The 12,190-nt window shown below is 45.6% G+C and overlaps 1 protein-coding gene across 1 annotated transcript in view; it reads left to right on the top strand.

The window, feature by feature from the left end:
• Positions 1-8,510, top strand: part of LOC138565335 (zinc finger protein 397-like) — a 46,900-nt gene extending 38,390 nt beyond the window's left edge. Inside the window, exon 3 of the mRNA XM_069642971.1 lies at positions 6,147-8,510. Within this exon, the coding sequence (XP_069499072.1) occupies positions 6,147-6,811 (665 nt within the window). The 3' untranslated portion in view covers positions 6,812-8,510. The remainder of the gene's footprint in view (positions 1-6,146) is intronic.
• Positions 8,511-12,190: the final 3,680 nt, after the last annotated feature.

Raw genomic sequence — 12,190 nt, 5'->3', positions numbered from 1 at the left:
TAAAGAAGAGGAAAGACTACACAGACCCCAGGAGGCCTCTTAGTTTATATATTTCAATACTGGCAAAATTACGTCAGTGTGACTTACTCTTTGTGGGATACACTGGCCGTTAATTGGGGCTGGCAGTGAGTAAGCAAACCTTGTCCAGATGGGTAATTCTGGTTATAACTCAATGTTATAGGTTGGCTGGGACAGATCCTCCAGATGGGCTGAGGGCTCATTCAACCAGGGGCATGGCGACTTCAACAGCACTTCAAAGGGGTGTCCCAGTGCAAGAGATTTGCACAGCAGCCACCTGGTCATCCATGCACACATTTATAAAACACTATGCCCTAGATTCGACTTCTTCACAGGGAGGTCTCTTTGCTAAATCAGTACTTCATTCTGTACATGATTAATATCTCTGTACTCCCTCCTCCAATACAAAACTGCTTTGGGAGTCTATCTAAGATGAGGAATATGTGGGAGGACACAATCCATTCGAAGAACAAGTTACTTACCAACTGTAACTTTCTTTTAATTGGATGTTCCTCCCACGTATTCCTCATCGACCCACCCAGCCTACCCCACAGTACAGTTTACGTGGTTTACACTCAAAGTTCCTTTAAAGCATGGGTCAAAAGAGGCAAGCCATTATCTACAATCCATTGGCTACAATATACGAAAAAACAGAACTGAGGCCAACGGGCACGGCTCGAGGCATTTATACAGCGGATGACGTTGGCGCTCGACGGATGCCGCTGAGGGACATCAACGCCGCAGTCTCGAGCAGAGCACCCTCTGGTGGAGAGAATTTATTTTCCGAAGGAGCAAAGCTGAAGCTGAAGATGAGGATGATTGAGGAATACCTGGGAGGAACATCCAATCGAAAGAATGTTATAGTTGGTAAGTAACTTGTTCTGGGTTAATGGTAGCTTGGCCAATCGGAATCTTGTAACAAACCGTTCAATAGGGGTGCTCTTTCTGCTTCTGCACTTCTTCCTCATCCCAGTACTGATGTTGAGGACTCCCGGTGAGTCAGTTGGTCTCTTCCTCGTCTCCGTGCATAAGGGATATCGGTCCCTTGAGGAGTCCATGCTCTTCCTCATCTCAGTACTGCCTAACTATCTGGCATGGCAAAGGGTACACTGGCAGGAGGGGGTAGGAAGGAATGTCAGGGTTAGGCGGGCGATGGGGATACCATGTTCTCCCCAAGTCGTCACTAATACCATAGGGGGCTTCCCTCCCCATGCGATCCAGCCCCTGATTACCACTAGATAGCAGCCTCACCGGAAGGGGCGCCCCCCAGGGTGGAAGTGACTGCATCCGGAGATTCGTCCTAGCAGATACCTTCTGCATGTAAAGCACTGCCAGCATGGGCACCACAGGGCTTTGAACATGAGATTTTTGCTAAGTCAGCACCTGATTCATAGTGCACAAGGAAAGAAGCTGCTCAAAAAATGTTATCGAAATCGGGCACTGTGATGCAAAGAAGCAGGATGAGATGCAGGAGTTTCAGCAATGCTGCAGCCATGGAGACCTGCATGGCAGTTTACAAGCGGGCACTGTGATGCAAAGAAGCAGGATGAGATGCAGGAGTTTCAGCAATGCTGCAGCCATGGAGACCTACATGGCAGTTTACAAGCGGGCACTGTGATGCAAAGAAGCAGGATGAGATGCAGGAGTTTCTGCAATGCTGCAGCCATGGAGACCTGCATGGAAGTTGAAGCAGGATGAGATGCAGGAGTTTCAGCAATGCTGCAGCCATGGAGACCTGCATGGAAGTTTACAAGCAGGCACTGTGATGCAAAGAAGCAGGATGAGATGCAGGAGTTTCTGAATGCTCCAGCCATGGAGACCTGCATGGAAGTTTACAAGCAGGCACTGTGATGCAAAGAAGCAGGATGAGATGCAGGAGTTTCTGCAATGCTCCAGCCATGGAGACCTGCATGGAAGTTTACAAGCAGGCACTGTGATGCAAAGAAGCAGGATGAGATGCTGCAATGCTGCAGCCATGGAGACCTGCATGGAAGTTTACAAGCAGGCACTGTGATGCAAAGAAGCAGGATGAGATGCAGGAGTTTCAGCCATGCTGCAGCCATGGATGGCTGAAAATTGCCTTTGTCTTAACAGTGAAAAGACAGAATTCCTAATCATTGGATCTCTGGACACAATCAGAAAAATGGGGTCACAATATGACTCTTTTCTCATCGACAACACTTGCATCCCTATATCTCAGTCAGTCAAAGCATTGGGAGTTTATCTAGATTCTAACCTCACTATGGCCAGACAGGTGAATGCAATCTCCTCAGCAGCAGCCTGCCACTCGAAACTTATCACAGCTGCCAGGCCCTTCCTAACGCAACAAAACTCCCTCTCCCTCACCGGAGCAATCATAGGATCTCGCCTAGACTACTGCAACGCGCTCCTACTAGGCATCTCAGTAAAGAACATCAGGAAATTCCAAACAGTGTAACACAATGCCCTCAGAGCAGCCACAGGCATCTCCAGGAGAGATCACATCTCGGCCACGAGGATTGGCTACCCGTTAAGGAACGTGTCCTCTTTAAGTCCCTGGCACTTACCCACAAATGTCTCCATGACACTGCACCTCGTTACCTCTCTCGAAGATTCTCGGCGCCTCCCTCAAACAGACCCACTAGATCCAGCTAGACCAACCGTCTAGCCATCCCCAAAAGCCTCAAAGCCCGGGCAGGCGGCTCTAGCTTCCCAGCGATGGCAGCCACCAACTAGAACTTGCTCCCTCCCACAATCGGAAGCATTGAGTCCCACGCCTCCTTCAGAAAAGCAATCAAAACATTGTTTGTATAACATCTAAGTCAGGATTTCAGCACTTCATCTCGTGTCTAAACTACCACTGTACTGGGCAATATCTCAAGTATCTGCTGTTTGTCATCCATTACTTCACACCCACCCCGTTAGGCACATGCTACACGTAACCTATGCATTTCCTCGTACTTTGTAACTAAGACACTTTCTTGAAACAGCGCCTCGATGCCTCCGGGCTGCTTGGCGCTTTACAAATGGAAAAATAAAAAAATGGAGACCTGCATGGAAGCTTACAAGCGGGCACTGTGATGCAAAGAAGCGTGATGAGATGCAGGAGTTTCAGCCATGCTGCCGCCATGGAGTCCTGCATTGAAGTTTACAAGCAGGCACTTTGATGCAAAGAAGCAGGATGTTTGTTCAGTGCTTATGGGCTCCAATGTATCGACGGTGGGAGTCTGGGTCATCCACAGAGATGTCTGTGAGGTACAGATTCCAGGAGATGCAAATCTCTACATACTGAGTGTTCCTGAGATGAAACTACTACTGTGGGTTGGGTCCGTAATGGATTTAATTCTATGGCCGAAAAGAACTCCCACAAATCAGATCCGTAGTAAAGGTAAAGACTGGTCACATACTATCACCGGCAGCCTTCTGGGAAGGAAATGCTAAAGGACTTGTGCTGAATAGTAGCTACTCAGTGATTTTAAATTACATTTTTATGTATCTTAAAGATGAAAACGCATTTAATGTAAGATTCTTTCTAATTTCTGTCTGAACGACTGGCATGAACTGGTCTGATATAGACCACCTCTTATCCTTTGGAACTATAACATCGATTTAGATTGGACTGACCTTACCATTATCTCTTCTGATTAGAGAACTTTATCCAGGGATTGGCAGAAATGCAAAATCTGTCTGATGCTTAACGATTCAAAAATAAATAGGAATTGTATCCAGGCTCAAATGTGGCCCTGACCACTAGCTAATAATGACTCCTGGTGAGTAAGAAATGCTGTGCTGGGTGTATGTGCAGAATTTAGAATTTTTGGGCTGGCTACTAAGTTTCAAATGGAAAATGTTCCTCCTTATTGTATGTGGTCAGGACGATGCTTCCTGAACAGTTGTGTTATGATCCACGTTTGTCATGTGTCTACATGGGTGAAATCAGTTGGCTCTTATACTTGGCTTGTCAGACCAATGCTATTATGATTGAAGTCTTTGCCATTCCATCTCCGGTGATGACTTAGGAACGTCTGAGAGAGACCTATTCATATTCTCAGCCACTAATAGTGAACAGGATAAGATTTGTGCATCCAAAGAACAATGTCAAAGAAGATCTGAGATGTGAAATTCCAGAACACATATTTTAATCGAATACATGTCATTTGATTTACTCTGCTTGTCTAATTCAATAAAGTTGAATAGATGGCAATAGGGTTACAATCAGATCCGGGTAGAGGTAGCATTGAAAATAGGAGAGTTGGAGAAATTAAATTTTAAAAAAAAAGGGATTGTGCTGGATATCACAAATGAGAGGACCCGTGGAACCCAGCAGCATTTAATTTCTGCATGGGTCACGGAGTTACATAAGCCATGGACAGGGCTGAGCCTCGGCTGCGATTGGAGAGGCCAAACTCGGCCAGCAACAGCGACGCTACAAGGAAAAAGACCTGATTGATCAGCATGCCTGCAAGAGTCAATAAGCCAGTGGGCCTCATTGCGAGTTTGGCTGTAGCCGTGCTGATGAAAGCGGCAAGGCTGCTGCCAAACTCGTAATATTACCGGCACCCGGCAATGGGCAATTACTGGGGTACCCAGTAACTACCTATTGCCGGGTGCCGGTACCCCTTACGCCCCATTCCCACCTGAGCCCCATAGGGCTCAATGGGAATGGGGAGGTCGGCTGCACTGGCACCATTCATGAATGGTGCCGGTGCATCCCATGTGTTGTGCTTGCGGGTGCCGGACTGCCTGCCAGGTCAGACCCGGCAGGCAGAAAGGCACCTGCGAGCACAACACTTAGTTGGCTGGTCCGGTAGTAATGGTGCCTGTAGCTTACCGGCACCGTTAAGTGTGTGTGTCTGTGTGTCTGTGTCTCCAAGGTAGGTGTACACTCACTGGCTCAGCGTACTCATTGACGGCGGGTTTCACCAGAGAATCAAGTGGGGGTTAGTTGCTGGGTCAAGCATTGTTGCATGCTCTGGAAAGAGTCACTATAGGTGGTGGTCTGTATGACATCGGTGGGCTGAGCGGAATGGTGTGGTAAAGCGATGCCCTTCAAAGTTAGAATACCTTTTTGAAGTTCAGTTTTCATGTTAACCCGCCAAATCTATTGTGTGAACTTTCTATAAGGCTATTAAACACCCTGCAGTTTTTATTATTTGGATCGTGGGCACAATTTGGCGAGGATATTCTACTGGTTTTGAAACTCCTTTCTAGACTGCTTTATATAATGAAACCTTGTCTCTACCTTTGCTGCCTGCTATTTGGCGAGGATATTCTACTGGTTTTGAAACTCCTTTCTAGACTGCTGCATATAATGAAACCGTGTCTCTACCTTTGCTGCCTGGTTTCCTATTGCATTATTTGGTGAAAGGCTGTGGGATTCTGCAGCAGGCCTCTTTCTCATGCTGCCTCAGTGTCTTGGTCTAGTATCAGGTTTTCTTTCTGTGTAGTGAAATCCTTTTGGATAGGTTAACCACATTCTTTGTTCACGGGCAGCTTGTCAGCGGTCCTCCAATGCTTTAACAGCCCTAGATCCCAAGCTAGCCTCCCCCCTCTCCTCAGGCTCCATGGTACTTCCTTATGGTCTGTCGGCTCCTGTCACTCTCTCTTCTTGGCATTTCCATTGCCTCTGGACTCCTTCATGCACAGCCAAGCCGTGCCCCTATGTAGTTCCCACAGGATCCTGCGGTGTGGCGTGGCACCATTTCTGGTTCTTGGTGTGTATGAGTTTGCTCCCTGGTGTGGATTGCATTATCCTTGAGGGCAGAACACCCTGAATTGCTGCACAGTATCTGCTTGCGCGTTGCATTTCTAAGCTGCTTACGCTCTTGGATTCATTTCATGCCTACATTTCATCTAAGGGGCTGGAAGGCCAATGCATTGAGGTTTCCTGTTTAGTCTGCGCTTACTTACTCTTCGCTGCTGTAGAAATGTCTTGCTCTCAATTTTGAGAAGAAAACGCATTTGATCCAGCGTGTGGAGCGTGGTCTAGCACTACAGAAAATAGAATGGACCCATTGCATAGTCTAATTCATTTGCTCAGGGTCCTCAGTCTGTCAGTGAGGAATGGAGATACAAGTTCAGCTTGCCACACAAGTTGTTAACTTTTAAAATGATTGCAGAAAATAACCAACTTTTGTTTCTTTCAACAGAAAATGATGTCATTGTCGTTGAAAGCCTGACGATAACCCCCACAAGAAGGGATGTCCAAAGGAAGAAGAAAGATCCTTCCGATGTCGTTGGACAAGGCCAGTCGGACAGACTGGGTAAGAAGGTGGCATACCCACAGAAAACCCAAATGGCCTGCAAATGTACGGAATGTGGCCAGACCTTTGCAGACAAATCCAGCTACCTATGCCACCAGAATTGTCACTTTAGACCTCATAAGTGCCCCTACTGTGAGAAGAGCTTTTTCCAGAGCTCCCAACTCGAGACACATTTGAAGAGCCACATGAATAAGGATGTGTTTCCCTGCAACGCCTGCGACAAGTGCTTCACAATCAAATCCAATCTACTCATCCACAAGCGATCGCACCTGGGCGAGAGACCCTTTAAGTGTACAGTGTGTGACAAAAACTTCATTCACCGCTCACATCTGTACACCCATCAGAGATCCCACACAGGGGAGAGACCATACGAGTGTACCGAGTGTGGCAAGCGCTTCTCTCAGATAGGAACCCTGCATAAGCATCAGAGGATCCATTCTAAGCAGACTCTCTACGAATGCACAGAGTGTGGTAAGTATTTTAATCATATTTCAAACTTGAAGATACATCAGGTAACGCATTCTGGAGAGAGGCCCTACGATTGCTCGTAATGCAGTCAGTGCTTTATTCAGCGGTCAACCCACCGGAGATTGCACACTGTTTTAGTTACTCGGAGATGGTTAATTCTAAACTCAGCCTTTATAAATCAAAATTGATTCTGTGATAAAGACAGAATTGCCATGAACCTACCGTATGTGCTCAAAACTACAGTCGAGAATTCACACTGGTGCTTTCTCCCAAACTGTACTGCAGCAACAGTGGGCATAAAACAAAAAAGGCTGACGGGACTGTATGTTAATGTCTTGTCTTTGTTGTGGTAATAACTATGTGTAAAGTCCATTTGTAGAACCACAGGAGCAGTCGAAACGCAATGCTCCCATCATCTGCAGGATCGTAAACTGTGGACTCGTCATCAGAAGAGAAAGCAACAAGACAGCTGGATACAGAGCGGAACACAGAGCGGCACAGTATCCTTGCAAGCCCTGACCCGGAAATAAAGGTCATTTTGTCAATGAAGAATAATCTAATCAACAAGGAGGTTAGAACTCTGGGAGTACAGTAAAAAACTAAGGAAAAGAAATGAAAAAATAAGCACATCGTCGCCCAAAATACCAATAGAAACGATGAGCATGAAGGGCCAACATTTATAGTGAAAAATGCTAAGAACTTGTACACAAACCGCTTGATGATGACCAGCGGCGGCAGATGAACCTTCACATCTGGGGGCCTACATGCACTCAATGAGTTAAGATGAACCCCGCTCTCTAGCTGGGGTTAGTTGGAGTGCGTTCCCCTCTTAGCGGTCTATGTATTACTGCTTACAGGGGCCTAATGTTACTTTGTTCACATTCTCGAGGGCTACTTGTGAAATATTACAATTGCTCTATATAGTGTGACATTATTTTCACTCGTATTCATATTTGTTATTTATACAGGTAGTAAGAACTAATAGAAATACCATAGTCCAGTTGTTTTGTGATATGCAGTTAATCCAGCCTAATTTGCCCAAATTAACTGAACCATCCGGTGTGCAAATAGTGTATTTTCTCACTCAGGAGATTTGTGCCACTTGTGCAGCTAATCTCCCGCGGCTGCAGCCATGTAGGAAAAGGACAAAGTCCCTTTTCCATTTTTATTTCTATGGTGGCTGGGAGATGGGAGGAGCGCTGGGACCTTAACACAAAGCTCCAGGCCAGCAGGTAGGTGGAGAAGGAGCTAGGGTGTGGGGAAGGGGTTGAGGTTATTTGTTTGGGGGGTGGGGAGGCACACTATTACCGCCTCACATTTAAACCAAACTAAGAAGTTGTGCCGCTCAGGGAAATGCCTTGGGTGGCAGCAACAGTGGGTGGAGAATGTGTATTCGTGCCTGCTGTTCCAGGCAACTGATTGGCTAAACTGTCTTCCCCGGGTGCAAGCATTCATTAATCTCGATCCAGTCCTTGTAAGCGAACCATACACAGGCTTTCCTACATCTGGACACGACTTGCGTACCAAGTCTGCTTCTTGACCCTGATAAGATCACAACACTACACCAATATAGATAATCAAATATAGCCACACGAGCCAAGGAATAACTACCAAACAACAAGAAAGTACTCTTTATTATGGCAGTGCCTTGCATATGCCCCCAAATCAGACATTTTCACTCAAAATTCTGATTGAAATGTTGCTAAAGTGTACTACGCTGTTGCCAATACATAATGTTGAAGTATACTCCTCCTATTAAAGAGACTCATTTTTGATATCTAACCTCCATTTTGTTCCCTACCTGGAGCCTGTCAGTTTCTGAAAGTACACTAAGGTCCCACATATCAGCTTTTTCTTTTCAGTGTCCAGGCATCAGCGTCTCATGCTCTGTAAGTACATTGATTTTGTCCTTTAATGTCATTTTTACATTTTTGCAAATAAGCTTATTTTACCCTTTCACAGAGGCTTTGTGGGATGCACAAATGAAGCGCTAGATAAAAAAGGTGAAATACCTATCTGGAGTATCACTACAGGGACAGGTGTTGCAGAGTTTCTTTTGCAATTACAAATGTAACTCATTTTTATTTGTTTTTGAACAGCACTTGCACTGCCTGGAGAATCAGGTTTTGGGTGTTTTAATTGAAGTCTTAAAGATTTGAAAGTGGCTGTAACACCTATGATTGGTATAATTAGAATCACTCACCCTTGAGCAAAGACTCTGTTGCCACTGAGCAATTATAGTCATGTACCCCATTGACTGCAAGTTAAGGTTGAATGGATGTAAACCAGGCCTTGCATGTTCATAATTTTACACACTTTTCTTTATAATTGGAGTGTAAATTAAAATAAAAACTATTTCCCTCTGCCAGAGTGTAAAGTATGCAACATGCATGAAAAAACATGAAAATGAATAGGACCCATTAGAAACAAAACAGTTCCCAATTTTAACTCAGTTTTCCATCTTATTAATTGTATAATCCTAAAATGCTAGGAAAATAAATATGCACAATGTGTTGTGTTTGCTCCATGAGCATCTATACACAAAACAAAGCAGAAGCTGAACAGAAAGAAACTATTCGTATCACGGTGTGCGATTTCTTTCTGAAAGGCTTAATAGAAAATAATTGTTTTAGAAGCTTTTCTCCATGACTTGCAATTTCATCCATGTAGATAAAAATCAAAAGAAGAGTTGTAGTTTCTGTCAAGTAACCTGACTTTCGAATGGATTGTGTCCTCCCACGTATTCCTCATCTTATAATATCGCCATATCCAGCTTTAGCTGCTTCGAAAAAACATTTCAGCTGGGGGCGTTGCGTGTCAATGCCTGTCGACTTAATGTCCCTCGAGGGCTTCCATATCGGGGTCTACGTCATCGATGGTATTTAGCGCACGCAGTGACTGTTGGCTTCAGTTCAGTTTTTCAGCAAAAGCTATCGCTTCAGATTATTGGCGCCAGACGGTTCCTTGACTAAGAAACCTTTTGTTTAGTGAAATGGCATCGTCGTAGGCATCAACTCTTAGACCGAGGTTCAAAAGATGTCAAGTCTGCAAGGTGAAAATTTCCCTTACGGACCCCCATCGGGCGTGTCTGTGGTGCCTAGGATCTTCTCTTTTTACATCAGAGTGTGGGTCCTTCTTATCGATGACAGTGCAAGCCCTGAAACAGCCTAGAGGGAAGCTAGCTGCAGGTAGGGCCCATAATAATCCCCTTTGACAACCCCGTTGAAAAAGTGATCTTTGGACGAGTCATGAGATGGCTCGCCTCATTGGAAGAAAGCTAAAGGAGCCCATCACGCAATGGCTCCTACCACTCATATTCACGGCGGTCGAAGAAAATGCAACACAGGTGCCTGCCGGGAGCTCCTGCTCATGGGAGGACCTGCCAGATTTAACAGACTAAGTAGTCAGTTTCAGTCCTTTAACATTGATGGTATTGATATTAAAGTGGATAAGGAGGTAAAAACCCTGGGCTTCTACCTAGACTCAGCCTTGAATATGCACAGGCAAGTCAACGCCACAGCGTCAGCGACAGCATATACCTGCAAGCTAATCCATGCCTGCAAACTATTGTTATCTACAGCCAGCTGCATTACCCTAGCAAGAGTGTTAATTCTCTCGAAACTAGACTACTGTAATGCACTCTATCTTGGTTCAAGTAAACCTAATGTTAATAAACTTCAAATATTACAGAATAATGCTCTAAGAACTGCGCTAAGCATTCCAAGAAGAAAACATCTCGGAGGCCAGATGTAATAGTAATTGGCTCTAAATTAAGGCTAGGATACAGTTTAAAGTTGCGTCCCGTACCCACAAATGCCTAACTAACTCGACCCCAAAATACCTAATGGATAAATTTGTTAAAAACACATTGACACGCCCTGCCAGGACCCTGCACTCGTTTTGTCTGAAGGTCCCCGGATAAAAGCTCAAGAAAGTAGGGGGAAGTAGTTTTCCTGTTATGGCATGCCTTGCCCACAACCCTAAGAGCTGACCAATCCTTCTTCAGCTTTAGAAGAAAAAAAAAAGCTGGCTCCTTGCACAGGATCCAGGCTGTCACTTTTGTTACCAGTCAGAACATTGTGTTGTTTGTATATCTTTGTAAACTGGTTTTGTATATTTCTGATGCATAACATTGTTAAATTCACTGTGTAAATAATGTCTTGTAACCGTTCCACCATGTACTTGTTCCTACATGACTTGCCATTTGTAAGCTTCAAGTAACCTGAAACGTGCTCAGATACCTCCTGGTGTGGAGCACTATATAAATAAATAAACAAACAAACCAATGTCAAGGATGGGAAAGATGTGATGTGCAAATTCCTCCAGACGGGTCTCGACTCTGCTGACCGTAGCAGCAGAGCAATGGCGGCTAGCACTGTGATGTGCAGATTTGCCTGGTTGAGAAAGTCGGTTTTGCTCCAGATGTGAAGTCTGGACTTCTTAACATGACGGCACACATTTATTTGGCAGCAAGGCTGACGAAAGCATGGAGAAGCTGCAGACCTCCAAAGCTGCAGCCAAAACACTTGGTGCAGCAATCAGACTGCCACAAATTCGCCCCACTGGTGCAGCTTGGCGGGGCAGGTGCTTTCACTATTACTCCTCATTTGGAAGAGGGAGAGGACTGTCAAAACAAAGATCAGCAAAGATTCCCCTGTGGTGGACGGGGAAGAGGTGATCAATCAGCCCAAGCAGGAGCTACTTTACCATCAGCCACTGCATCAGCCGCCTCAAAACCTCTCTGAGGCCTTAGTCCACAAGACCCCTGTGGGAGGCAGACTCTCACAGCATCTGAAAGAATGCCGGTATTACTTCAGATGCATAGGCATTGGAAACAGTAGCCAAGGGTTACTGCCTTCCCTTTCTAAAAAGGCCTCCGGATCGTCCACCGGGGAACAGCTCTTTCAAAGTTCCAGATCCGCTCCTTATGCGGGAATTCCTGACCCTGCTAGAGAAAGGCGCTATAAAACCAGTACCTGTAGCAGAGAGGAACAAGGGGTGGTACTCCCCTTACTTTCTAATCTCCAAGAAGGACGGTGGATTGAGACCCATCTTGGACTTGAACAAGTTCCTCAGGAAGGACAAGTTCAAGATGCTTACCCTTTCCCAGATCCTTCAGGCCGATGGTGTCATTGCACCTTCTAGATGCCTACTTTCATGTGCCAATCCATCACAAGCACAGGATGTACCTGAGGTTCGCCATTGGCGGTTCTCATTATCAGTTTCGAGTTTTGCCTTTTGGGCTGACCTCTACCCCAATGGTTTTCACAAAGTTGATGGTGGTGGCGGCAGCAAGTCTCAGGCGAGGGTGGATTCACGTCTACCCCTACCTGGACGATTGGCTGATCGGGCCCGTTCTCCCGGAGCCCTGCCATTTTCTGCTCAAATTTCCAGTGCTACTCTGACGACACTCAACTCATTTTCAGGCTGCCCTCTGCCACTTCCTCTCCCATCTCTGATTG

The sequence above is a fragment of the Ambystoma mexicanum genome, chromosome 1p (assembly GCF_040938575.1).
Source record: "Ambystoma mexicanum isolate Mex_15411 chromosome 1p, UKY_AmexF1_1, whole genome shotgun sequence".
Taxonomy (NCBI): Eukaryota; Metazoa; Chordata; class Amphibia; order Caudata; family Ambystomatidae; genus Ambystoma; species Ambystoma mexicanum.
Note: the sequence above shows the minus strand (reverse complement) of the source record. Positions and strands in the feature narration are given on the sequence as shown.